The sequence below is a fragment of the Rhododendron vialii genome, chromosome 13a (genome assembly GCF_030253575.1).
Source record: "Rhododendron vialii isolate Sample 1 chromosome 13a, ASM3025357v1".
In the NCBI taxonomy this organism is placed as follows: domain Eukaryota; kingdom Viridiplantae; phylum Streptophyta; class Magnoliopsida; order Ericales; family Ericaceae; genus Rhododendron; species Rhododendron vialii.
In genome coordinates, this window is record NC_080569.1 from 30,470,833 (window position 1) to 30,498,452 (window position 27,620).

Genomic DNA, 27,620 nt, shown 5'->3' on the forward strand with positions numbered 1-27,620 from the left:
TAGTACATCCTACATTTACAAATTGATGGGGACCCTTCACCTGCATCATCAAACGGGGAGTCTCAGTGACAGTCTGACAGATACTTTCATGTAATGCCAGGGGGTTCGGAGACAACAGAGAAGGGGGAGAAGTGTGTATTCCAGTTTTGTGGGTGTGTTGTGCGTTCAAAGGGATCTCTACTTTTCTGGTCTGATTGTGTGAGTGTGTGTTCCGGTGTTGTGTGGGGAGCTACAGAGGTGTGTGTGCATGTGAGAGTATGCCGTCAAATCCTTGTTCCTTTAGTCTTCATAACAATTTCAAAGATTAATAATTTCTTCTGCCGTTCAAAAAAAAAGAAGAAAAAAGTGTGAGAGTATGCCTTATTTATTGACTCTGCGCCTGTTGCTGCTGGTAAGATGTTAACTGTGCCTCAATGGTCTTGCCACCGCTAGTATTGTTAATGGGGGATCCACATCCTCTGAAGCTTTGGTTTCTGCATTGGGTCAGAGTGGGAGATTCTTTTGGTTCTCTGCACTTCGTTCTGCTGCTGTTTACGGGAGATTCGTACCTGTTTCTGTGGCTACTATTACTAAGTTATGATCCTGGTTTTTTGACAAGTTCTACTACTGCTTCTACGGTTAATTTTGATGCTTCTGAATTACAAATGTTGCTGCAAATTGCTGATGCTGCTGATACATGATTGCTACTACTGCTGTTGCTGCTACTATTTCCATTCTTGCTTGTGTTCCATTTGGTGTACTGCAACTGCTATGGGTCCTTCTGCTGTATATGCTAGCTGTCAATCCTAGTATCATTCTAGTGTCATAATGTCATTGCTGCCAATTCTTTTGCAGTATTTGGGTTGTGTCTGATTTGGTTTCTTTTGACCCACATGATTGTCGTAGGGGTATGGTGTCAACCTTGTGGGAATGTTTCTCCCTCGTTCTGATGCCTTCTTGCTTTAGTTCATTTTAATCTTTGTAACCCATATGATTGATTAATAAAATCTCTTTTTCGCCGTTCAAAAAAAAAAAAAAAAAGAGGCTGTGGATTGGCATGGTCACCTACAAGTACTAGCAATGGAAGTACTGCTATTTCAAATCTCCAATGCAATAGGTCCCACAAACACAATCAAATCATCTTGCAAAATCATTTGAAAAATCAAATCTCCACTAATTTTTTTTTTTTTGGTAAATTAAGAAATTCATTAAGCAAACCCCCCAAAAACTGGGATAATGTCCCTACAAACATCCAGTCTAAAACTCCTAACCCCTCTGGCAAGCTAGAAAAACAATGCAACAAGAAGCAAACGACCAAAACTAAACTTGACTTCCTAGGAACAAGACAATAGGAAACAACAAATAGACATAGCAGAATCACAACTATGACCTAAGGATCCTGGAACTCAACCTCTGGTCCATTACCAGCTATCTGTTTTCATCTGTGGCTTTGATATTCTTCCATGAGCATTGAGCAAATGCATGCCCTGACCTCATCAACTTTCCGGGCAGGTACCCCAAAAAGCTGCAGGCAAAAATGCCTATTGTGCCTCTCCTTCCCCACCCAGTTGAGTAGATGGCAGTTGTTAAAGAAAGCTTGTATACTCTGCAGCAAAAAGAAGACACTTTCATATGAGAGCAAATCCAATCCATTTCTCCCAACAGTCCACTGCATCGTCTAGCAATTCTTGGACATGTAGCAAGGCAAAACTTCTTGTTCAAGTACTTGAATTGCTTGCCTCCATGCAAAGAGATGTGGCCCATGTGGGTAAGAGTCCTATCATTGTTTATGAATCCTGGCATAGTTCAAAAGCCAGTATCACATATGCGTGCACATACAGAAGCACACGTGCGTGTGCACGCGCTCCACTTAATCACTCAGAGTGTCCAGATAAACTGAAATACACATTTTAGCAGGAGATGATTCACATGAACTTAACCGAGTCCGCATAATAATTCAAAATATCATTTGAAGTTGCATTATCAATAAGTAATCTATCATTCCTATCGCACCAAATTCACTGATCTACATGGCTACACCAAACCATGGTCCCATATGAGGTCATTTGGCTCGTTATTTTCGTCTTTAATAATGTTCATTATCAACAACTTAAAAAAACAAAGCAGAACTCCCTAGTTTTACAAAATTAAACAAAATACCTACAGCTATGTAAGTCAGTTAACTGAATACTATCCAAACCACAAAAATTTTCAAGCCCCATGAATCCCAATGAGTACCTCCAAAAGATTCATTGCCCAAGCAGCAAAAACACATGGCTAAAGCTAAATTGGGGTTCATGGGTTTCCAACGATACTGAAACGGTATTCTGGGGGATTGGGAGTATTTCTCAAGTTATCGAAAACTCAGTTAACTTTTCACTGCATTTTCAGATGTCCAACTATTGTCTATTTTCGGAAGATCGTTAATCTCTACCATGGTTTTCCTAATTTCTCAGATGTTGGTTTGACTCAAATGGTGGAATCAACAGGTTCCATAGAAAATGAAAAAAAAACCATGTTTTTTATAATTGATCATGCAGATTTAACTAGGCTGTGCAATTATGCATCAGAACACCACATAAGAACATGAATTAGAACCAAGATCTAGAAGTTGCATTGTACTTCAGTCCTCCATAATGAACAAAGAACATACAAATAGGCATGAGTAACTTCTGTGTTTCAGAAATAAGCGATGAATACCGTTGGCATGAGCCACTCTAACACTGATACACAGCCAAATGCTGATTTTAGCAACTCTGGCAACTTGCTCATAATCTCCATCCTCAATTGATTTAACATTATTGAAATATACATAGGTGGCATCCCCTTGATGTCTTTTCGATAAATTTATTACTTATCAAAAGAAAATAAAACACTGTAGTTCGTAGGGAAAGAAAGAGACACCAAAGTAAAATCCATTACCCGCCTCCTTCATCCTCCATGGCGTTCTCCGTTAACGAGAATCTGTTGCTCCATTATTTTCCACCTTAACCTTCCCAGCACAGCAACCCTTCTTCCTAGGTTCATCAACCTCAACTTTCCTCCCACTACAAACTCTACCAGCTAGATCCTCCACACCATTCCCAAGCTCCAACCTCCTCTCGAAGAACTCTGAATTCTCTTTCCACACCTCTCCGTTGGTGTAAACCTCCTTCTTCCATATTGGAACTGAAGCCTTGATCTCATCGATCAGAAATTTACAAGCATCCAACGCATCAGCCCGATGAACAGAAGAGACTGCAATGAAAACACTGGACTCGCCAACAGGAACCGGGCCTAGACGGTGGGCCACTGCGATGGAGTCGAGGTTCCATGCTGATCGGGCCGAAGAACAGATTGACTTGATGCAGCGGATGGCCATTGGAACATAAGCTTCGTACCTGAGCTCCAAAACCGTCTTCCCTTGAAAGGTGTCGCGCGTTGTTCCAGAGAAAGTTGCAATGGCACCACATTGTGGAGCTTGCACATACTTGATGTACTTGCCCATGTCAATCTCAACATTCTCTTCTAAGATTTCAATCACATTTTTCTCCTCCTCATTTGCCATCTCTATTTTTGAGACGGATGATTGAACCGTAATCCTACCAAAAGCTGTAGTAAGCCGTTTGTGAGTAAAACTTCTTCAGGTCAACCTGTGATCTCTACAGCCATGGCAGACAAAGAAGGACTACCATCACATTAAGGCAACGTTATTATGCAATAAAAATATCTAAAACATAGATTTGACAGCGAGTTTGAGATCTCTAGAATGATGGATTGGGAATAACTATCCAATACAAGTGGATTGCAATCCTTCATGTTGAGGATCATAGTTATACAAGGATACCAAGAGAATTAAAATATAGCTTTCCTAATTCTATCCCATCAACCATTACAATTTCTCAAGCTGCCTCTGATCTAACTAACCTCTTATATTTTTTAAAATAGAAAATGCCAAATCCCTTCATTTGGAAATCCAAATCTTTCGAAATGGACCATAAGAAGAGTTCTTTTCTTCCAGCCCAACAAAATAGCTTCTTTTTTATCTTCTGATCCATTTTCTTATGTGGGATACTAATCTTTCAGTTAAAGCAGTATACATGGTTTTACGAATGAATTCACAGAAGGAATTGCAGCTTCTAAAATAAACAACTTCTGGATACAGAAAATACCCAATTCATATAAGAAAGACTTGGTACTAGTATAAATGAAAGAAAGAAGAATTACACTTTCACCTAGATATTTCCTCGTGCAACAATCAGAATAAAGACTTCTACTTCCAATTCCAATTCCAATTCCACGAACATATAGCTCCATGAACATTCATTTGTATAGCTATTCCCAATTTCCCACCCGCTTATGTTCAAGAAAAAAAAATTACGCAAAAATTTGGAGAAACAGCAGATAGACAAAACCTACCTTTGGCACCTGTGACGTCCCAAGGGGTCTAATTTCCCTCGAGGAACTCCACTACGAACGCCTCTAACGGGTGCTCTGGTCTCTCTTTCTCTCTCCGAACCCTGCTCTCAGTTGTGCAACGCAATGCTTGCTCTTCTCTTCTTTTTTTTCTTCTTGTTTTTGGGAAAAATTCAAAATAGCCCTCAAACTTTGATTTCAATGTCTAATAGACACCAAAACTGTTGAAAACTTCAATTTTACACCTCAACTATTTTTCCGTCTAAATCTTTCAAATCGTTTACAGATTTGGCAGACCAGGATGTAGACGGTATGAACCCCCTTCTTTTTCTTTTCTCACCAATCACCTTTCCCGTTCTTTCCCTGGACCCCATCACTAAAAAAGATGTTTACTTTTTAAAATATCCTATATGCATAGGCAGAAATAGGGGAAGGGGTGAGGAGAAAAACGTTAGAGGGCTATGTGGAGGGGAAATTGCGGGCATGAGTGTCATGTTCCCACACTTTTTTCACTGAGATAGGATATTTGATAAAAAAAAAAAGAAATTCATTTTTCTCACAAATTTTCCTTCAATGGAAAACGACGATCTCTAGGTCGCCAAAATCTTGTGCCATTTTCGAGATTAGGCATATAATGGGGGATGGTAAGGGGTAAGGGAAGGAAAAGGAAGTGGTTGATGTACAAATTGATGACGAATTTCATGAGAGTGACATAAATGACTGTGACCCATGCCCTATGTCTTCTGATTCCGATGATGAGGAATCTGATGAGAGTGATTGTGGGCTTGAGGATGATGATGCATTGTGTGAAAGTAATATGGACAAAGAGGTAGAGTATGGTGGATTAGGCAGCACTACTGTCCCTAGTGACCCTGGATCTAGGACCCAGTGATGCTGCCAAGCGCCCTGCCGAGCACATTCAGACCATCCATCTGGCAATCAATGGTCTGGATTTAAAACAAACTCTTTCAGGAAAGAGTTGATAACTCTTCTTTTTCTCTAGAAGAATTTGTTTTTTAATCAGGAAAGAGTTGAGAACTCTTTTTTTTCTCTAGAAGAATTTGTTTTTTAATCCGGACCGCCGAAAATGCTTTTGGACGGTCCGGATGCATTCTGCACCCGCGCGGCATGGACCCATGTCCCCAGATCTGCACCAAGAAGGGTACTTAGGTAAGAGTCCTCCCCAGTTTCGATTGAAACATGGAATAGTCCTTCAAAAATAGGCATTACAGAATGAGGTGCATTGAGGCCGAAAGTGCTGAAGGATTTTGCTGGGGTTGCTGATGCATTGGCCCAAAAAAAGTCACTGAAGCTGCCAAGAGCAGAACGGAGGCGACTAAAGCCATCAAGAAAGAGAAGAAGAGTGAAGTCAAAGCTGATTTAAGAAGCAAGAGAGCGATGCCATTTCACCGATTAGCACAAAAAAATTTCGAAAATGTTTTGCTCGACGGTGCTTTACTTCTATCTAATCCATGGCACGACTCTTGAAAATAGATAACCAGATGGAGTGAGACGCGTACTGAAGATTAGTTGTAATAGATTTGCGTGTAAGGAGACGAGAGTTGTATCGTATCTAGATTATATTTCATCTCTCTGATTCCTCGTAAAAGGCGTACAAAAAAATAGAAGCTCTTTTCTTTTTCACAAGTTACACATGTTTCAACTCGACGGAACAAGTTATCGGTTCCCACAAAAAGTTGTTGATTACTGAATAGAGCCTTCACGAACTCGGCCATCGACAAAATTCTACAGTACAACATAGACTTGGTGTCATCTATACCAAATACATAATGAACAAGGGCAAATGTACACTGGGAGTAGAATAGGGAATTAAAATTACTGGGGTGGGGCAAATCGAGAAAACAACATGAAACACAGGTAAAATCGGTAAGACGCTTAAAAAACTAAGCAAAGGTGCAGCATCAAATACATGTTGAGCATCTCCATTTCCCATCAAGCGCCAAAAAAACAAAGAAAACAATGGTCTAGACTTGTCCAGATCTGCAAACCACTGCAAACACATTCTTGAAATATAAGCAATGAAAAATGTGTTACAATCAATTGAGAACGGCAAATAAAAGGATGCCTAGCCTAGGTGTTGAGAGTAAGGAAAAAAAAATGAAACGAAAAGGTCAATATATCAGTTTCAAGCCTATATCTTAATCACGCGATGGCACATTTTACAAACCTGTAATTAGGTGATACACTATGAAATCAACATAGATACATTACGTTAAAGAAGTGACCGTGGATTCGTCAGCTCGCTAGAGGAGCTCTGTCATCAGGCCCACCAAGCATTATCTGCATTTTTTTAGCATTGGAAAGAATAAATAATAACAGGCAAAAACTTATACAGTACCGTGTTAAATCAAGACGATAGATGTTTGAGACTCACGTTACAGTCAAACGCAAACCTCCTGGCAAGCATAATGGCTGCATTCCTTTCCCTTGCTGATTCAAATGCCAACACAAAGGAAAGCCCTGCTTTTGCTTGCCAAAACAATGCCTGAGCAGCAGCATTCCCACCACCTCTAATGCCACATAACTGATGGTTGATAAAACGACGTCAGAAACAATAATAATTCCCCTAACGACATAGTGGCTGTTTGACATAATAAGGGATTCAGGGTCATCAAAATTGAAATATGGACATATTAACGCAGCCTAAATTCACTACGCATTGGATAAAACGGAAAGATGAAATTTGCCAAACAACAATTTCCCCAAAAAAGGTCCCTTGGAACTGGGTTCCTAGCACACCAAAAAGAGGCCCCACATTCACTAGGGGTTGGAAGACTTTCCACAAATTCCACTTCCCCCTAGAATGTTACTTGCCCAGAGAAAGGAACCTTAAAAACCTAACAACTCTAAGGACTGAGGTAAATTGCAAACCCTTGGATCAAGGTGTTCATTAAGTACTGCCTGTGTCAATTTGTGGTTGCAAGCAAGGCAAGGTATCAAAGGGAGATCTACAATGCTTCTTGTCATTGTTTGATTCCTTCTCATTCATATGCACAGATTTTCCCCACACCCTCTTAAGCAGAAAGTTAGAAAAAGACGATGTGCATCTGGTATATAATTTCCATCTTATTGCTGGATAACCCACTATCCACCAACAGCTACAGGGGAAAGCGAATGTTTACTCAATATCTCCCCGTGAGATCAAAGCAATTTGGGCTCACAGACAAAAGCCAAACTGTTTTTTTATGCCATTCTCCATTTTCCCCATTTATTATTCAACCAACTCAATCAAGCAACTGAGAAGCTATATTACCTGCATTGTGATGGAATAGTATTCTTTAGCCACTGTCGACTTGCCTTTGCAAAGTTTCATCCTCATTTTACCAATATGAAGTACGTGGATAGACTGTGATGGATAATCTTCCCCATTCATCTGGGCAATGACTACCTGGAAAGAAACGCCAAAGACATTCAACAATCAAGATGGTTCAACAATGATATGACACATTCAAGCGGGCTAACTTCAGAGATGAGAGAACCCTTTATATCTAATGAGATCTTGCTGATCCATTGGACCATTACATTCATCTTCTACTGGATAACTTGGAACTTCAGGAACTATTTTGACATCCGAATTCCGGAAAATTCCATTCAAGCAAAACAAAAAACTGCGACAGAGTTCTTTACAAAATACATGTCCACAGCTCAAGAAATTCCATGTGCTACAATAATTTCAAATCTAGATAACCCAAAGTGATCATTCTTTCCTATCCCTTGATTAAAATAATCTTCTTCACTACTGCTGCTTCTTTTGTTTCTAAAAAGACATTCCCTTTTGACTCTAGTGTGTCTCTCCAACCTCTTTTGTTTCATCCATAGTTATCGATACCGTTCCGTACCGGCCGGTACGTACCGTTTTGACGGAAAACCGGTACCCTAACCCCCCAATTTCGTTCCGGTCCCAATACCGGTCGGTACCGGACTTTTCGGAAAATACCGGCCGGTATCGGGATACCGGAAATTCCGGCTGAGATTTTGCAGCGTTTTTTTTTTTTTTTTAAACTTTTTCTGGTACCAAAAAAAAAAAAAAAACGTTTCAGGGCTTCTTTTTTTTTTTTACTTTTTCTTGTCCCAAAAAAAAAAACATTTCAGGCCCAAAAAAACTAAAATTTTTTTTAGCAAAACATAGGCTTAACCTTAGTACGTGCGCGAGGCTTAGATCCCGGATTTGCACCCCCCCTGCGCACGAATAACCCGTGATGCGTACCCGGTTAATTGGTTTCCGAATCAGTTTTTCCAAATTGCCTTTGGCCACGGCACATTTTCCCGAGCGCGCGAAACCTCTTATTGGGTTCTCATTCACAAGTTCACTAGTGTGCAAAGTCATTTAAAGTGGATAAGAGTTTTGTAACTAAGCAATGTGAGACTAGAGAATCTCTAGTAGAGATATTTTATGATAAATTGTATGATATGGGGAATTTTTTTGAATTATAATTATATATAATTATTATATATATTGTAGTTGCGGTAAATCCGAAACGGTACCCGGTACCTGACCGGTATCGGTACGTACCGTACCAGTAGGAAAACCGGTACCCTGTCCGAAACGGTATTCAGAACTATGGTTTCATCTATTAAGACAAACATCGTTGTTATTTGTCTCTAAAATGATAATTTGCAGGTCCTATAGGCTGCATAGGGAAAATATCACAACAATAGAGTATTCCTTCAAGACTAGGAGAAGCTAGGCCAAGAAGGCACTCTTTGAAAACTCAGAACCTTCAGTGGCTAGGCCAGATGTGCCCATGACACTGGTGGATAAGACAAGTAGATTGGTAAACTTGATATCTACTTAAGAGAGTTTACACTATGAGAATGTGCATAATAGTCATCTACACAAACTTCCGGCAATTTATGGAAAGAATGCCAACTATAAGACGTACACTAGAAGTCAACAAGTCACTATTTAGTAACTTTTACTATCTATTAACAAATACACAACATACATTGAATTCGGTGTCATGCCTCCGCACCAATGATTCCACATAGTTTCCCAATCCTGCAGCTGTTTAGGATGAATAATGCAATAAGTACACAATCTGGAACATACACATAATTTGCAAATGCATAATTAGAAGCAATTTGAATATGACATGACTTGGAGAAAATGAATCTTTGTAGCCAAGCCCAAGTAATTGGGACAAAGGCTTGTTGAGTTTGAGTTAAGCTGAAATGTACAAACAGACACATCATAATCCAAATAAGCAATAATAGCATTGGGAATCACAGATGTAGAACAAACCAGGATCTATGGGACCAGTAGTAGTCAATGTGATTTTCTGTCCGTACGAAAAAATTTCAGCTTGCAAGATTCGACCAACATCAAAGGGCTCTGGAGCATACACTGATTTTGTGGCTCCTGGCATATTGTAAGTGAATCAATAAATACTTAAGGTGAAAGAAATGTATAAAAGAATGACAAAGTAGTTCACTTACTCTCCTAATTGTTTATGTAACAACTCTAAACATTCTAGAGGAAATAAAATTTCATATAGATTGGGAGTTGGAGATTATCCAAGTGAAGAAATATTAGACATTATGTCAATTGGAAAAAAGACGTTCAGCGTCCATACACAAAAAAAATACTTGACTATAGTTTTGAACTACATAACCAGGTGAAAAAGCAATGAGGGAAGCTATATGTAAGGGTAAGGAACTTATTTTCGCATACCTGAAATAAGCTCCTTTTTGCCACCTTCTGTTGTCAAACGATACCACTGGATCAAACATTCTAAAAGCTCTGGATCACTACCAGAGCAAGGTTGGATCCTCAAATATGAACCCAAGGATTCAGGACCTTCTAATTCATAAGAGTCAGCCTCGTTGTCTGCACCCCTTTTGCTCATTGCCAGCTGGAAAAGGTCATTGATTATAATACAAAACAATAATATCTCTGTATCTCTACAACCAAGATGGCATAAAAATGCTGAAAACAATTTATGCTTTTCTCTCTCTCTTTTTCCCCTACGGAGGGGTGCATGTGAAAATATATTTGACAGGTTAAAAATATGGAACAGAAAATAATCATTCGTCCCCGGTTACAACTACTTGAACAAAATCCAGCATGCATGGTCCTGAATTTGAATAATTGCATGACTTAACAACAAAACCAAAAAAGTCTCATACTAAAAAATTCTGTGATTCGATTAAGAAACAAGAACTTTAACTTTAAACAGATCATGAAACCCCAAAAGTTATCACAAATAAAACCAAGTATGTGGCCCGTATGCCACTCTCGTCAGCAACCATACAAGTTACAGCCGAAATTCAGGAATAAATTCCCAAAAGCTAATGAGTAATAGAACTTGGGTCTCAATTGCTCAAGTTAAACCAAATCATTAACTTTGGAACCCAATCTTTTTCCTTTTTTTAATCATTTGAAAGCCATCCTATTCAAGGAACTCCACACTAAAAAGTCAACAGAGCACTAAACGAGCAATTCTTGCACGGTAGACAACGATTGCTTATTGATCATTGGCAATGTTTTGCAACAAGCAAGCCAGAATGTGAAAAAACCAAAGAGTTGTAACAAGAAACAACATCGAAATCAAGAGGAAAAGGGTTAGATAAGCATAAAATGGTAAGAATTGATGCAATAACTTAATATTAGGTAAACAGTCCAAATAATCAAAGTATCAAACAAACTCACTCGGCTCCTTGAGGAACTGACCAAGAACTACGGATAGAACCACCACACAAAGCATACATTAACATAATTAAGCAACCAAAAAGAAAGAAGAAAGAAAAGACAACAAACAACAAAAAAGAGGCAAGAAAAAGTAAAACCTCTTTCTGAAGCAGAAGAGAATGCTTAGATTTCTCAGCAAGGTGATTTCTCAAAGCTCGAAGCTCATGCTCCATGTCCATAACCTAAATATTTTAGTTCAATTGACAAGCTAAATGTAAGATAATAACTTTTCAATAAAAAATCGAATAATAATGGACATTGATATCAACTAGAAATACTTAACTATAAATTCATAAACCAAAAGTAAAAAGTCCATTGTTTATGTGGTAGCACAATGAGAATTGAGGACAACGCTGATAACAATGCAATTAAAAAGGAGACCAAGTGATTCAATAGGACTGATATGGCATGTGCGGAATTGGTACAACTTTCATGTGCACAACATTAATGCTTTCCTAATTTTAAGTACCATGACACGAAAATAGCATTTGTGCTTGTATAAAATAAAAATTTGTTTGCTAAGGCCCGAGGCGCATTGAAGTGCCAAGGGCCCCCGAAGCCTAAATGATGAAGCGTGAAGCAAGGCATGTGCCTTAGTGAAGTGAAGTGCACTTTGGTAAAAAGAATAAAATATAGTTCATCAAGTGCACGTTGTTCTGATGATCTCGAATATTCTTTTTGGTAAGTAAAATTGATACTGGAATTATGGAATATTAGTGGCCATCTTTCAGGAGCTGAATTCCTGAAATAAATACCAGAGCTAATTGTTTCTTTGTTTAATACGGGTGATAACCACAAATAAGGTATCACTAACTATTTTTAGCAGTCCATAAGTCATTCACTGGCTAAAAATATAAACCCATTGCAACTAATTTTTCTGTTTAAGTGGTAGTCATCAGGTGCACATAACCAAAGATCAAACAACACAAATGCCTTCACAATGTTGGCACATAACTATAAACAACCATACAGAGAAAATGAAAATTGTTGCTTGCCAAGATTAACAGTAGATCTTAAACAGGATGAAATCCTGAATAGGCTGAAAACTTGAATGCCAAGTTATCCACAAGAATTTAGGCAAGAATCTGTAGTAAGGAACAGATGTATATACCTTGCTAGGCTGATGCAACATTTTGATTCGTCTAGCCTCTTGAACCTCCTTCATTAATTCTTCCATATCCTAAGAAATTAATGGAAGTTTCTATGTTAGGGAGAAGCTTCATGAACAAAAAAAAAACCTTGTGAAGAGAGAAATACAGATTGTGCAATTATATAATCTACGAAAGTGGACTACAAATTTTCTATCAATTTCATATTATTCTTGTTGTGCAACATTTGTTATCATAAATAAAATGCATCTAAAAATTAAATATCTGTTCAGGAAAATTACAAGAGCGGGAAGACCTTAATGTGATCCAAATTATATAACAATTCACATTAAAGGTGCAGAAAACTTGCAATTATTCCATAAACATGCTTTGTTGTCCGTACTACGCCATTGACTTCAAGAAGAAGAGGACGAGGAGGCAGATGAAGACCCCGACAAGAAAGAAAAGATGAAGATATAGAAGGAAAAAAGAAACCCAAAAGGGGAGGCTTCCTCTACAACTCATCACCACAAAAATACTGTGGGTGTGGATGATCTCTTCTCCTAACATAGGCTTCATGAAAGTTTACAATAGTCTTCTGGTTGACAATGACAAATGCCATGGGTTAAACGTCAGACAGCAAGTACAAATAAGTCAGATTCACCTGCTTCCCTGAAGCACGGGACATTTGTTCTTGTTCCTGAAGAGCCTCTTCCACTCTCTGAACTGCTGCTCTGGCATTCTCAATTTCAGCCCGAGCAAAAGCTCTTTCTTCATCGACAAGTTTCTTAGCATCTTCTGAAGCCTGCCGACATATTAAGAAAGAGATACAGAATTGTTCCATGTGTATCAAGAATTTTATGTGGGGGAGAAGACAAAAACAAATCAGCAGAAAAAAGAAAAATAAAATCCATATAATAATGCATTAAGTAGAATTGCAGGAGAAGGGACAGGATGAATACCACCAAGTAAAGATAAAATAAAATGCCACAGTTGTGATATAATGAATCAAGAATTATTAAAGAAGCAAAAACTATTAGGTAATGTATGAAAACTAAGTAGATGAAGGCCACCATGGAATCTGGAACATTTTCCCCAAGGCAATTTATGTTCTTTGTTGTAGCAAAAAAAATATTACTCCCTCTGTCCCAAAATGGACGAACATTTGGACACTTTGTTGTCTCAAACTCCCAAAATATTTTTCCATTTTGAAAGGTAAAAGGGGAAATATATTCAAGTTTCCAACGTTGCCCTTCTCTCTAATGATTTAATATGGACTTCTTTTTATAAACTAATGACATTTTTGGAAATTTGTAATTTGAAAAGAATATTAGAATAATCATTTGTGTCTCCTAAAATTTTTAGAATCGGTAAAATGGTCATCTGTTTAAGAACAGAGGGAGTACCCGAAGAGTGGAACTATGCAGCAATGAAAGAACATAACAAGTCACTTCATTAACCATGCTCCAAGGAAGGTTTGGAGAAAAACATACAAATCTCGGAATTAAATTCCTTTGGACAACACAGCAAAGAAAAAAATTGGAAGGAAAATATGAAAAAATTGGAAAGAAAATTCAAAAACTAATACAGCATATTGGGTATTCTGCTTCATCTAGAAAGCTATCCAGCTAGCTAAAGCCGCACAACAAGGATGAATCTTCATCCGCAACTGCTCAAATTACTCAGATAAGTTTATGATGCACAAATATTATATGTAATGAGCAAGTCTCAAATTGTTTTCATCCAAACCAAATGCCTTAAAAATTAATATGGGGGAGGAAGAAGCATTTTATAGGTGCGTAATTCATGTCATCATGAAATATTGAGTTAATGTGGACTTAAATCTTCATCCAATACTATTTCAACTTTTTATCCTTATTTTACAGAAATAACATCTTCATTTTTATACGAGTCCAGAAGATACACCTGTAAAATATATGTCCATATTGATACATTACACATTATACGTGTTTGTGACCCTTTTTTTAGAAAATTATGGCTCAGCATGTCCGAGTTGAGTCCGTGTCTATTCCTGTGCTTCTTAGTGTGGCACATCAAAGGGGACGCATCTCCTTCTTAGAAGTGTCTTTTTCCTACTTTGATGTGGACCAACAACGAAAGTACTTGAGGTACAAAAATTGTGACTATAACCACATCAAAAAAACGAGCTGCGTATAAAAAAAATACAGGTACCAAAATTGAAGGTACTGCAAATCACACTACCGCGGGATATCTACCAAAAGAGGCAAGGAAAACATACCTGGCAAATTGCTATGATTTAATTCACTTTCTTTCTTCTTTTTTTGGCTCAATACTCTATCATTCACTCTTTTGTGCATACTAATGCTCTGGACTATCAATGAAGGAAGCATGGTAACGTGCACATAAATTGATTTGGGTCTCTAAGCCTGCCCTCTCTGATGCCATTTGGCTTTGCTCTGGGGTCATGGTTCTACAACAAAACATCCATGTAGCGTTCTTGGAGGTTTAGGAGGGCTACTGTTTCAGTGATATTCTGAGAGCAGCCACTTTGTGCATATATTGCCAAAGGGTAGGTATGTCTCCAATCATCTCCCGCCCATACCCCCAATGATTGGGGACTAGATGGGTTCTGTTATGTTGTTGTAATACTCTATCATTCACTCGATTATAGACAACCGTGATTAGAATAGGGCAATATGAAATTTCCACCTTGTATCATCGACACATCAGCTTATGCTATCCATAAACATGTTTATTATAACTCGATGCTTCATACAACCAAATCATGTGTCAAGTCAAACATGTCCAAATGTACCAAAAGGTAGAGGTTCAACAGTGCCACATAACAATACCCTACATTGTCTTTTTACCTGCTTAAGAAAATCAGCAAGCTTTTTCACTTCTTCCTTCTCTTGAATTAGTTCTCCTTCGCGCTGAGTCAACTGAACTGCTAATGCTTCAACCTGGAGGATGTAAATATAGTTATAGGATGGTCATGTAGAGAAGGGATATCAAGCATTTATGACAGAGAGATTTTAAATTGATAAACGCAAAATTAGGAATAGTTCATAAAAAAAATATTCTGATACTTCCTTGTAGAGCTCATTATGAAGTGTAGCATAAAGCTTTATGAATCCAAGGGGCAAATTTCTCCAACGCAATCCGGAAAGAAACATGAGTTAATTCCTTTTGGGTAACCTCCACGCCCTAAGGATGGAGAAAAGTCCATTTCATGCTCTTTTGATGGGACTGTCAATCCCTAACCAAAGGGAAAACCCAAGAATGTATGCTACACATGGAGAAAGAGATTTGGCATTCTTTGGTTGTCGGTAAGACCCTCTTCTCTGCTAACCTTCTCAGTCATCTCCACTTTGTTAGAGGCCTCAACAGCCCCTCCTCTTTCCTTAAGTAAATTTTTTTAGCAGCTAGATCAGTTTCACGTTGCATAAGGTGTTGCACACACGCCCTTCTGTATTTTCACAACAGCAGTTTTTATGGTGAATCATCAAGATCACAAAGCCCCATGTTCCTTGGTTCAAAATACTTTGTATGTCGACATAAATGCTGAATAGCATGCAACAATCACAAAGAACTGAATGCTTCAGTAAGCTTCTAAAGGTAACTACTTTTTCTCGTCTAAAGTAACTCAAACAGTTCGACAGAACAGCAATATTACTAATGCTATCAGATCTGGTGTCATTGAATGAGCAATTGTAATATGGGAGAGAACAAGAAATGATTGGCGAAGAGGAAAAACCTAACCATAGCAACAGCTTCTTCAACGTCATCCTTATTTTTGCCCGCCACACGGCCTCTTAAGGCTTCAAGCGCATCTCTAAGCTTCTTTAGAAGTACGTGTTTCTCCCATGAAGCTGCCTCCCTGAGTCTAGCCTGTATTCAGGGAAATAAAAATGTTGAATATTGTAATAATTGTCTCAACTTAATACTGAAACCTAATATTTCCAAGTTTTAACCCAACGAAAGAACAAACCCAAGCAGTATAGGGGTTTGGCCCCTTGTAGCATTTAAATTTAGGTCAACCTCTCACTATTGCTTCCTATGTTGGCCGAAAGCTAGTAAGAAAACCAAAATTTAAAAAAAAAAAAAAAAAAAGCCCCAAAAGGTGGGTAATACCCTACGAATTTTGAACTCCCAACACAGGTTCACTCATGAACTAAATGCTTAATTGGAAGTTGAAACACACATGGACTTGGAACCGTTCCATGAAAAAATTTGACCTATGAATAAAATACTTAATTTGAACCACAAATTCAAATACAATAGGTTATTCAAACAGATATATCTCCACAAAAAAGTCATTTATCAATCATCAACATGCTTTGCGGAGAAAATACTTAAATGCATCAAACTTATCGCTTATCACTAACAAGTATAAAGAAGTTTATTATTCCATGCAATTTACTTGTACAACTTAAGATTTTGAAGGACTACCCTAGAAGAATTCTATAGCCGCCACAGCTTCAAATCTTTTTCTCTCTACAATAACCCAGAAATAAGAGAGGTATTCACTTTGTGGAGCCAAACACTAAACTGTTTCATGAAATAGGCAAACCAAAATCCTTCTGAGTTATTAAAAAAAAAACTGTGTCGGATACTCGACAATCAGATAAAGGTATGAGATCTATGTCTGACATATTTTGTTGGACATTCACCTAGCAACGATCTTTTATAATTCATATTTACCATGACTGTTTGGAACGCCTATAATCTGCATGAAATGCCCAAAGGAACTTAGTAAAGAATATTTATCTGAGATTTCGAAGGAATGCACGAACAAAACCAAGCAAAAAAAACTTGAAAATAAAAGGACAAACTTGGCAAAAAGCCAAACCTCATCAGACAACTTAGCGGCAGCAGCCAACCCCTTCTCAAATTTACTGGCAAGGTCGCGAACCGAAAGGCGCTTCTGCTGTTCCAGCAGCTGGGCAGTCTCCCTAGCAACAACCTCCTTCATGGTTAGTACTTTCAGATCCTCTTTCACCTCCACAATCTGGTTGTTAGCACCAATCTTATAATTTGGAAACCGACTAGTAGCAAATATCACGTCCGCTGAGACCGGAGGAACTGCCTCCCTTTTCATTGAATTCGCAAAATCTCGTCCTACTCTCGTCATGATACCAATTTAACTATCTGCCCCAAGCGAAAAAATAGGAAAAATAAATAAATAAACCACCATTAATTGTGAGAACTGTCATAACTAAATTTACAAACTGTGAGCTGCCAGATGTTGCCTTGAGTTCTTAACAAAACCCAAATTTACTATAGACGATCAACGAATCTAATTAGAGACCTTTTAAGGCACAAAATTACATCTTTTGCATAATTAGCTTGGTAGGTGAGAACTGTCGTAACTAAATTTACAAACTGTGAGCTGCCAGATGTTGCCTTGAGTTCTTAACAAAACCCAAATTTACTATAGACGATCAACGAATCTAATTAGAGACCTTTTAAGGCACAAAATTACATCTTTTGCATAATTAGCTTGGTAGGATCCAAAAAAAGACAATTTTTAAGGCAAAAAATTAAATAAGTGAAAGCAAACAACTACAAAGAGACCTTTTAAGGCAAAAATAAATAAATCTTTTGCATAATTAGTGTGGTTGATCGGAGGATCTATAAAAAGACAAATTTTAAGACAGAAATTACTACCTGATACAGAGCTAGAAAAGAGCATCAAAGATGAAAATAGAAGACTTAAATGAACAAATTAAGAAACCACTAATTACGCTGATCAGGGCTTTGAATTGAAACTAAATGTTTGTAACAGTAACATTGAAACCCTAACTGTAGCTGAAACAAACAAAAAACGAAAAATACAGATGAAAAATAACTACTTGACAAAAAGGGTAACATAATACTTACAAATCATGTGGTAAAGAATATGAAGAGCAGAATAGACAAACAATGGCCGACTTTGGTCTCAGATTCTGGGCAGGTTGAATGCGTTTCTAGAGAGAGAGAGAGAGAGATGAGAGAGAGTGAGTATGTATATAAATGGATAAATGGAGAAGAAGGGGAAAGAGAAGGAAGATGCTGGGGTGGGTTTACTTTTGAAAAGCAAAGAGGAAAGTTGTAAAGAAAAGCCGCCCAATACTCTCTCTCTCTCTCTCTCTCTCTCTCTCTCTCTCTCTGTACAGACTACAGAAGTTATTTTGTCTGTCTTTGTCGAAGTTGTTTTGAATCCTCCCAGCTCCGAGAAATTTTTCAGTGTTGAGCGCGTATATCTAATATTGTGTCTGCTCGACACTCTCGAACCATCTAATATAATTTTGAATGGCTCAGATTGAAACATTCTCTCTCCTCTCACCCCTCCTCTTTCTCTTTCCTTTTTTTCTCTCCAAATTCGAGACGTCCAAAATCGAAATGGACCACCCGAATGCACGGAGCGGGCACCATGTAGTACCCGCTCGGCACTGGAAAAATTCTCGCCAGCTCCAATTCAATTGTGCTTTGGTGGCATTTTTTGGGACTTAGCTCTAGGTCGACTTTGTTCGTTTTAGGGTCTCAAAACACTTGTGACGTTCTCTAATATATTTTCTCTATTTATCTCTTTTCACTCAATATTAACAAAAATCTCCCCAATAGCTCAAAACTTGTGTGAACTGGGCCGTTTTAGAGTTGACATTTGTTCACCTTCCACTTAAGAGGGTGAACATTATCGTCATTCTTATTGATTGAGATAATATAAATCTCATCATAAAATAACGTCATATTTACCAAAAAAAAAATTTGTATTAAACGGGTGGGATCTATAAATTGCACTCGGGCAGTTAGATACTCTTCGGTCCCTTTTTTGCGTAAATCACACAATTTCCGTTGGAGGGTCCACGTGTGGTCGTGTGCTTGATTTTGCTCGCTTTTGCAGACAGCCAGACATCATTTTAGCCTGCAAATATGTGTTTCCTAGTTTATCTAGTTGAACCATTTTACTTTCAAGGAAGAGATGCGAAGTTCGAGCTTATAAGGAGATGTCGAACTTTATTTAGATGTTAATTCAGTAATTTCTCTCTAGTCTAACTGATGCACACAATATTGGTAAAAAATAAGTGGTGTGCACGGAATTTTTAATCCACATTATATCCATATACATTAATCCACACAAATAGAAATACAAAAATCACACACACTCATAGAATTTTATGGCAATATTCCCCATCACAAATTCCATATTTGGAAAATCTACCAAGGCGTCATCTTATTAAATGGAAATAAAATCTAGACTACCTTTATTGCATAAACGTTAAGGTAATGATGGGTAACTCTTTCATACATTGATTTTAATCTTATATATTTACCATACATGCGTGACAATTTAGCGAATTGGAGTAAGTTTAGTTTTCACAAAAAAAAAAACACAAAAAACCTTATTCGAAGTACTCTATTTAGCGAATTTTCGAAATAGAACCAAAATTATATACTAACCACCGAAATGATGCTATCATTTACATGTCATAGTCAAATCGTAGGATTGCTTGACAATTTTGATAGGAAGCAACATGTTTTCCATAGTCTCTATTTCTCTCTTTTATATGCTATGCTGAAAGTGGTTTGTAAATTATGATACTACCAATTTTCCAATGTTTTTGGTCACCAACCAATCTTTTCTACTTCTATTCTCTTAAAATATCAGATAATTTATAAATACCATGTTAGATTTTATGTTATATAGCCTGTAAAAAACGATTCAATAGTATATCCTGGGCTAGCCGTGAGCTAAGGATCAAGAGGCATTTATGTGTAAAAATTATGACTCAAACTAATTAATACTCGTGGATCAAAAAAAAAAAAACTAATTAATACTCGGTATATAAGCCCAAGTTAAAAAATTAGAACCCCTCATGTAAGACAAAAAAAAAGAAGGGGACTCCCAATTTGAAGTTCGCATGAAGCTCCAAAAAATGTCAAACTAGCCGTGAATGCGGCGACACTTATAACAATATTTTGATTCTGATTTTTTTATGTAATTCAACCTAAAAGTACAAAACTACCTTAATTTCTTCTACCGATATGTCTTTTTATTGGTTACGTCTTAATAGTAAGTGAGCAACCAAGTTTGCGATCGGACTTAAACAATCCAAATATTAGGGCCGGCACTGCTCATCCTCATGAAGTCATATAAACACAAATCCTAAAACTCGAATGACAAAGTCAATAAACCTATTCTAAGGAAAATCACAATCAACACCGGTCACTGACTGCTAAAGCAACATACAATATAATCAAGTAGTAATAGTATATATGTACACTTCTTTTTCATATCCACACGGTCACACCACAAAGTCTACATTTTCAGCAACAAATGAACATATACTTTTATCTACTACTATTTCATACCGGTCAGAACATAAACCCATCATCTTGTCCTCAACGAGCTGAGGTGTCATATGTTCAAATCTCACAGGGATCAAATATTACAAACTTTAGGATTACAGGAGAGTTCGTCCGATTGCTAACTTGCGGGTCCCAAAATTAACCAGGGTGCGAGCAAGTTGACCCGAACATTTGATTATAAAAAAAGAAAAAGAAACATCCTTCTAACAAGAAATACCCTTTGCAATTTCCACGAAAGACAAGTTCAGATTCCAATTAAGAAGAGATTCAAACTTCTGTAACCTCATCACCTAAAAAATGTTACTTTTGTTCTGTTCACGAAGTTCAAGCAGAACTCAACACATGAACCCCATGCACAAGTACTAGCTTTGGTGATACTTATCTTGAATTTGATCAAGAACAAGTTATCTTTACATCATGTGGTTTCAGAATCTGGATCATCTCATCCGCCATTTATCTATTTAAGTTAATCTAGACTCAAACCCGAACAATCAAATATTCAATCCGACGATCTAATCCGTCAGATTTATTGATCTTGTTCCGAAATTAAGCATACAAGTCCAAAAATCCATCACTTTGAAATCCTTAGAATCATATTTGAATATATAACACTCCACAAAGAGCAAGAGTAAAATTATCGGGATTGGATATAGGATCCATTAGTTTTTGGATTCTCGGATTTGGATTAAACGAATTATTGCATCGAATTTTGGTAATTTGATTCGGATTGTATCATATTTAGATTCGGAATAAATCCGTTTTGTTGACAAGCCTAAAATTAAGAGTCATCATCGGGCCGAGCTGGGCCAGCCTGCCAAGTCACTATCTAAGCCCGTTGATAAGCACCTATGATTGCTTGATCGTGGTGCTTAAGTCCTGTGGTTTGTAGAGTTTTTTATTTATAATTTGTCGTTTTTATTCATTATTGCCCGTAAGGTGGTTTGTTGAGTGTTTCAGGTGAAATGCCCTTAAAAGGCGTATTTTGATAGCTAGCCAATTCCCTAAGTGACTTCAAGTATCCACGCCTGGTGAGACTTCTGCTAGCAAGACCTAAGAATGAAGGCGTGAGGCATCGGGGCAAGCCGTTGAGCCGTCGGGAGCCAAGTCTTAGAGGCTGGCCTGGAGACTTGAAGATAAGTTATGCGTATCGATACAACCTTAATGTGTATCGATACGCATTAGCTTCGTGGGAAGTCAGAGCATGTTGTATCGATACGGGCTTAATCCGTATCGATACGGGAGAGCTACGGGGAAATGGCCCTTTTTCTCTTAGCAGCTCGTGGTATCGATACTTTGCTTAATTAGTATCGATACTATGAGCCTTCGACCATATATTTTGTTACTTTTTGAACTTTCCACTTATGGAATAGTTGATTTTATTAGTTTGTTTTTTAGATATTTTGTGAGATAGAATCCATTTTGTATAAATAGGGGGTTCCTTCTCTCTCCATGGGATCTAGTTCATTACTACTTTAGGTTTTTCTCCATTAATATCTTTTTAAGCATTTCAAGTGTAAATTCCTCAAGAACACATTAAGGTATTTGTATTACGTTAATTTCTCGAGTATTTAAAGTTGTTCGTATGTGTTGGATTTTTTACAATATCAAGTTTAATTTCGGTTCTATTGGTTAAACATGTCTTTCAATTCTAGCATGCTTTCTAGTCTTTTCATGTTGTGTGAGTAGTCGATTAGGCTTGGCCACGGAGTGATTAATGCCATGTGACTTATGTTAATTTGTCTTTCTCAACTAAATACTTGAGGTTCAGTATGGAAAATGTGCGTGGTTCGTCTTTTATGTAACAAAACTTGTCGATGTTAACCTCCGGTGATCATGTGCTTGCACATATGGTTCCGTGAGCTATGTCTCGCCTCGTGTTTGCCAAAAGAACCAAAGAACTTCTTCATTTTCTATACTTCATCTTTACTCTTTAAAGTTTTCCTAGCTAAATCTTCCGGTTGATAGCCTATGCCATGCGATTCAACCGAGTTTTCGTTGAGAAGGGCTAGTTGGCCTAAGTCACTGGCGTTATGAACTTCTTCTATGCCTTGCCGCTTGGTTAATTAGTAAAAGCTCATTTCTAGTCATCTTCATAAGTGTTTATCATCTTTCAAAGTAAAATCAAAAGTTGGCTGTCTAAACGCCACAAACCCTTACATCTACAAATCTTAGCAAGCTATAAAGAATTTTCTTTGTGGGAACGATATCGGACTTCCGAATATTATGCTGATAATGACCTAGCCCTATGCTCGGGGTAAATCAACCTATTTCAACGGTTAGGTTGGAACGAAGCACCCGCCCACGGACTGGGCCGAGCAGGCTAACCCAATTGACGGGCTGGCGGGTCAACATTCGGGCGAGCTAGAATTTCCTTTGGCTTTGTTTGCTTGTAGTTCTAGTTCAAACCTTGGGCTTTGTTTATTGTTGGTTTGTGTGGCTACTATTAACTACTCTACCATACTGTTGGTTTGTTTCCTTGGGCCTTTTTTTTTTTTTGGTCAAACGGAATTTCATTTCCTTGGGCTTTGAATGTTGGGATTTGCACATGAAAGCAACGGCCAGAAACCTTGGGCTTTGCACAATTGAATTGAATGTTTTATATATTCAAAAAAAATAATTGAATGTTTTATTACTATTATAATCAATAGATTGAAACTACTCAAATTAAATATGCATAAATTGTTACAATAACTTTAGGTACCAAATCAAAAGGAACTAAATAAACAACCAATAAGGATGAATTTCATTTATTTCATTTTCGGGTCTTGCGACGGGCTCACGGGCGGGCTGATCAAAAAATCTCCAGGCCCAAGCCCGGCCCATGACCAATTCGGTCTTGGCTAGACGGGCTTGGACCAACCGGCCTCGGGCAGGTCACGGGTCGACATGTTAAATGGTGACCCTTACCTAAAATAACCTAATTGGTGCCCAGCTAATTTGGAATAGGCTTTTTGATTGGGTTTCAATCAAAATTTTATGGTAAAGTGCGTGTTTTTTGCTGGGAAAGGTTCGTCTAGTTTGGGATATAGCCATTGGCTTGAGTCCCCACCGTAATGGGGTGTTTGATTTTCTGTATAGGACGAGTCTTCTACTTGATGTATTTTGATGGAGATTGATAATATCACTTGTGATCTTTTTGAAAAAAAAAAAAGAAACTTTGGAATAAGCTCATTTGAGCCATACCGATACCCACGCCATACCCCATCCCTCCATATCTCATTTTATTTTTATAGGTAGTGGAATCATTTTGGATCCACGTACATGACATTAGTAGGAGAGTTAATTAGTAGATTAGTTTACATGATTCAGAGGCTGTTTATAGTTATGAATTTCAAATATGCCCCTCACGAGACTCAAACCTTGGCCTTCACTTGGGAGGCCTAGTGGAGACCATGCCGAACACCAACTGAACTACTCCAGTTGGGTTTGGCCATGGCCCATGAGATGATAATTGTTTATCTCATAAAACATTTTATGGAAATGGTCCAAGGTACAAAATATTTTACACAAAATAAGCGAAGCCGCTGAATTTGTTTGAAAACATATTTTTAAGAGTTCGGTACTTAAGAGAGGGAGAATAAACATCAGTTTTTAGATCAAATGAATCTCAATTTTTATTTCAATTTGTATATGTGTGATCCCGCACTGTCGTTGTTTATTAGGTAGATACGTTTGCAGATCCATTACCTAAACCTACTCCAAGAAAATCTCCCATGGCACCACCCAGTCCCAAGCGAAGCCTCTTCTCTCTCTTCCTCCTCCTCCTCCTCTCTCTCTCCTTCCTCCTCCTTCTCTTCTCTCTCTGCCCCTCTTCCTCCACCCTCCCCACCTCCCACTTCTCCTTACCGCCCCTCCACTCACCCCCATCGCCCTTCACTCTCACCGTCAAACTCCTCACCTTCGACCGCCTCTCCTCCCTCTCCCGCTGCCTCCGCTCCCTCTCCGCCGCCCACTATGGCCCCGACGACCGCGTCAATCTCCACATCTTCATCGACCACTTCAAGGTACCCGACGCTTCTGACGGCGCGTCTTTGGATGCGGATGCGAGGTTGAATGGGTCGCGCCAGATTCTCGATTTCGTCGACGGGTTTCGCTGGGGTTTCGGCGAGAAGGTGGTGCATTATCGCACCGGGAACGTGGGTTTGCAGGCGCAGTGGCTGGAGGCGTGGTGGCCGGGCTCGGATGACGAGTTTGCCTTTGTTGTGGAGGATGATTTGGAGGTTTCGCCTCTGTACCACAAGTTTTTGAAGGGTTTGATTGGTTACTATTACTACAATGCTTCGAATTTTAGTCCTTGGATCTATGGGGCATCACTGCAGAGACCAAGGTTTGTCCCAGGTACCATTTGCTGATTTCGTTTCGTGTGTCTTGCTCTCTGTTTGGTAGCTTACTTAACTATGAGGCGTTTCCGCTAAAATAAATGGACTAAAACTCATGTTTTCACGGATTTCTAGGCAGTTCATTCTTCTCACACACGTCAACTAAATTACCATATTGCGGAAACAACTTGACTATTGTCACTAGCCAGTAGTCCGACAATATTGCAGAAACGCACCTTAAGACCATCTCCAGCCTTTTCACAAACATCTATTCAAGTTATAAAAAAGATTCATTTGGTACATCTAAGCATGAGTGTGAATCAAAGCTATGTTAATGGCATAGTTACGCATTTAGAAATCATATAATGGCCTTCCAATACGTATTTAGAACACCTAAAATGGCATTCTACTCAAGTTTGGTACCATTTGCTGATTTTGCTGCATGTCTTGCTCTCTGTCTAGTAGCTAAGTCCACCCATTGTTACCTTGTCAAAGCTATTTTGTGGCTTGCTGCATTGTATAAGTCAAAAGATACCAATGCTATTGCACTGGTTTGGTGCTATTGGCATAACCTAGATTAAACCCATCAATTCAAATTATTTGGCTGGAAGATTTGGCAAGGTGTTGCCAAATTTTGATGCTGTCATTGTTTTAGCAGTAAAAGATAGCAACGGGTGGACTTGGATTTTGTATAGAAATCTTTCAACTCTGGCCTTTTCTCAAAATTCTACTCAAACTTCAAATTTTTGAGTAAAAAGTTCTGAGAAAAAGCTTCATTTCATATGAAGCACTCCAATGCAGGTACTGAAATCTGAGCATAAGTGTGAACAAAAACAAAAGCTATGTTCATGGTTATGTATATGTAATACATAATATGGCCTTCTAATATGTGGGTAATGTGATTTGAGTCTCCTTGTTTGAGTGAACTTCGAGTTGATATATGTTTGGGTCAAACAGTGGAGGGAGTTTTACTTTTAAGGGGATTTTACTCAGATCTATGCTTAAGTGGGGATTTGCGCAAGGGCTGGAGATGCCCTAACTAACAACAGCATACAAGATGAGACTTTTTACGACTGAACTTTACCATTCCTTTGTATCTTACAAAACTGAAACTGTAATACAGCAAACCCGCACTTCCAGCAGATTTCCCTCTCCTTTTCCCCAAGTTTTGGATTCCAGACTGCACACGACAGGATTATCAAAATTATTGTGCCGGCTTGCCCTGGTAGTTTATATCCTCTCACTGTCATATCGGTAAAGTTGTTTACTGTCTTCAGGTAAACATGGGAATAAATTGCAATTGGACAGTGATACACGCATTTTCTTGTACCAGCTGGTTGGTACTTGGGGCCAGCTTCTGTTTCCAAGACCTTGGAAAGAGTTCCGTTTGTGGTACGACGCCCACAAGACCAAGGGCATCAAGCCATTCCTTCAGGGGATGGTAATGTTCTATTCCTTTTTTGTTTGTTCCTGGATTTAGTCACATTCAATACTCGTACATGAACTCTGAAACTTTTTGCAGGTGACATCAGGATGGTACAAAAGGATGGGAGAGAGAATATGGACTCCTTGGTTCATTAAGTTTGTCCATTCTCATGGGTACTTCAATCTGTATACCAGTTTTTCAAATGAGAGAGCACTCAGTATCTCCCACAGGGATGCTGGTGTTAACTACGGGAAGACAGCAGGGCCGGATTCAAATTTACTGGATTTGAAATCTCTTGACTTCGATCTTTTGGAAATGCAGCCCTTGAGCAAACTGAAGTGGTATGATTACTGTTTCAGACAAGTACTTCCCAATAGAGTTGTAAGCAATTTCAATGAACTTGGGTATGTTCTTCACTCTCTGCAGAAAATGAAGACTATTATACTCGTAGATGTACGTAAGGTGCCACAGACAATCACAAGAAACTTGCTTTGCCACTTTGAGGGGTTAAATATTCAGAACTACATATTAGTGGGCCCTAAGTATAATTTCTTACTTGATCTTGCAAGACGTGGGCATCCAGTGATTGATTTGGACCAATTTTTTGACAATGTGAAATCTCACAAAGTGATAGATGTTCAGGGAACTAGTCTAGAATTGATCAAAGATATACTAGTGAAGGCCTATGTCGTTGAGAAGATGTTAGAACTGGGGTATAACACCTGGGTGGTGGATGGGAACATGCTTCCAGTTAGTAGTAATATGTTTCTTGATGTGGTTGATCCCAGCTATGATTTCTACGCTGGGAATACCTTAAAAGTTCTCCTTGTTAGGAGCTCATCATCTGCGAAGAAAATTTGGGTTGAGGATTTCATCCGTGAGGTTGTAACGATGGTTGAGTCTTTGAAGGGTAAAGATTTGGTTTCAATGGATGGCAGAAACTTCGCCTTTGTGGTGGCCAAAGTACTAGAACAGAGAGGTGTGAATTTTAAGGGCATTGATGAGAACTTTGGCGGGGACCTCAATGCTACCTATCTCAATCAAACCTCTTTGGGGGATGGAAAGAAGATGGTTTATTGGTCCTTTGAGATGGAAATGGATTTAGTTCGGAAACGGCTAGAAGAAATAGGTATGTGGATCATAGATGGAGATTCTTCATGCAGGGCTGTTGTTTGCCACCAGTCATAACATCTGGCTGTGAACTGTATGTGTTGTATCCCTCTGGGCAATGTTCAGCATAGTTAATCTGTATTGATTTTCTTTCCCATCTTTTTTATGGGGTTTTATTCCAGATATCATCCAAGTTTACATGACATTTGAAACATTAATTTCAGTTAGCTTGATATTTACAACTGGGTCCCTTTGAGAAA

At 38.4% G+C, this 27,620-nt stretch overlaps 3 protein-coding genes and 1 non-coding gene across 10 annotated transcripts; 2 read left to right on the top strand and 2 right to left on the bottom strand.

Annotated features, from left to right (window-relative positions):
* Nucleotides 1–1,132: 1,132 nt before the first annotated feature.
* LOC131312525 (molybdopterin synthase catalytic subunit) lies at nucleotides 1,133–4,532 on the bottom strand. 5 transcript variants are annotated; one of them, XM_058340353.1, is made up of 3 exons: nucleotides 4,378–4,532; nucleotides 2,902–3,620; nucleotides 1,133–1,585 (listed from the first exon to the last, which is right to left on the bottom strand). In XM_058340353.1, the coding sequence occupies exon 2, from the start codon at nucleotides 3,524–3,526 to the stop codon at nucleotides 2,933–2,935; it is 594 nt and encodes a 197-aa protein (XP_058196336.1). In that variant the 5' UTR covers nucleotides 3,527–3,620; nucleotides 4,378–4,532; the 3' UTR covers nucleotides 1,133–1,585; nucleotides 2,902–2,932. The 5 variants fall into 5 exon arrangements, with proteins under 5 accessions (XP_058196336.1, XP_058196337.1, XP_058196339.1 ...); XM_058340354.1 differs by having other exon boundaries at nucleotides 1,133–1,775; XM_058340356.1 differs by lacking the exon at nucleotides 1,133–1,585 and having other exon boundaries at nucleotides 2,571–3,611; nucleotides 4,378–4,478.
* A 1,526-nt stretch (nucleotides 4,533–6,058) lies between these two features.
* Nucleotides 6,059–18,287, bottom strand: LOC131312524 (stomatal closure-related actin-binding protein 1). Of its 3 annotated transcripts, none has more exons than XR_009195894.1 (14): nucleotides 18,037–18,287; nucleotides 17,006–17,304; nucleotides 15,916–16,044; nucleotides 15,024–15,116; nucleotides 12,836–12,976; nucleotides 12,195–12,263; nucleotides 11,182–11,265; nucleotides 10,067–10,247; nucleotides 9,638–9,754; nucleotides 9,342–9,400; nucleotides 7,649–7,783; nucleotides 6,770–6,919; nucleotides 6,563–6,675; nucleotides 6,059–6,385 (listed from the first exon to the last, which is right to left on the bottom strand). XR_009195894.1 is itself a non-coding variant. In XM_058340352.1 (13 exons), exons 2-13 carry the CDS (start codon nucleotides 17,285–17,287, stop codon nucleotides 6,631–6,633), a joined length of 1,485 nt encoding a protein of 494 aa, XP_058196335.1. In that variant the 5' UTR covers nucleotides 17,288–17,304; nucleotides 18,037–18,287; the 3' UTR covers nucleotides 6,373–6,630. The 3 variants fall into 3 exon arrangements, 1 of the variants encoding a protein (XP_058196335.1); XR_009195895.1 differs by having other exon boundaries at nucleotides 6,059–6,398; XM_058340352.1 differs by having other exon boundaries at nucleotides 6,373–6,675.
* On the top strand, nucleotides 14,529–14,636 carry LOC131315458 (small nucleolar RNA snoR100). The gene has a single exon (XR_009196786.1). It is a non-coding gene; the product is annotated as a small nucleolar RNA snoR100 (small nucleolar RNA).
* Nucleotides 18,288–23,997: 5,710 nt separating the features above from the next.
* On the top strand, nucleotides 23,998–27,620 carry LOC131312526 (uncharacterized). Its single transcript, XM_058340358.1, has 3 exons — nucleotides 23,998–24,843; nucleotides 26,102–26,265; nucleotides 26,347–27,620. The coding sequence occupies exons 1-3, from the start codon at nucleotides 24,219–24,221 to the stop codon at nucleotides 27,436–27,438; spliced, it is 1,881 nt and encodes a 626-aa protein (XP_058196341.1). The 5' UTR covers nucleotides 23,998–24,218; the 3' UTR covers nucleotides 27,439–27,620.

What these genes read in the sequence shown, in the direction of transcription:
- LOC131312526 (XM_058340358.1), top strand. Translation starts at nt 24,219, where the DNA reads ATGGCACCACCCAGTCCCAAGCGAAGCCTCTTCTCTCTCTTCCTCCTC. An exon ending in GAGACCAAGGTTTGTCCCAG is followed by an intron (nt 24,844 to 26,101) that starts GTACCATTTGCT and finishes TACTGTCTTCAG; the next exon opens with GTAAACATGGGAATAAATTG. An exon ending in AGCCATTCCTTCAGGGGATG is followed by an intron (nt 26,266 to 26,346) that starts GTAATGTTCTAT and finishes AACTTTTTGCAG; the next exon opens with GTGACATCAGGATGGTACAA.
- LOC131312524 (XM_058340352.1), bottom strand. Translation starts at nt 17,287, where the DNA reads ATGACGAGAGTAGGACGAGATTTTGCGAATTCAATGAAAAGGGAGGCA. An exon ending in TGTTGCATCAGCCTAGCAAG is followed by an intron (nt 11,266 to 12,194) that starts GTATATACATCT and finishes TAAAATATTTAG; the next exon opens with GTTATGGACATGGAGCATGA. An exon ending in GGTTTGCGTTTGACTGTAAC is followed by an intron (nt 6,676 to 6,769) that starts GTGAGTCTCAAA and finishes AAAAAAATGCAG; the next exon opens with ATAATGCTTGGTGGGCCTGA.
- LOC131312525 (XM_058340353.1), bottom strand. Translation starts at nt 3,526, where the DNA reads ATGGCAAATGAGGAGGAGAAAAATGTGATTGAAATCTTAGAAGAGAAT.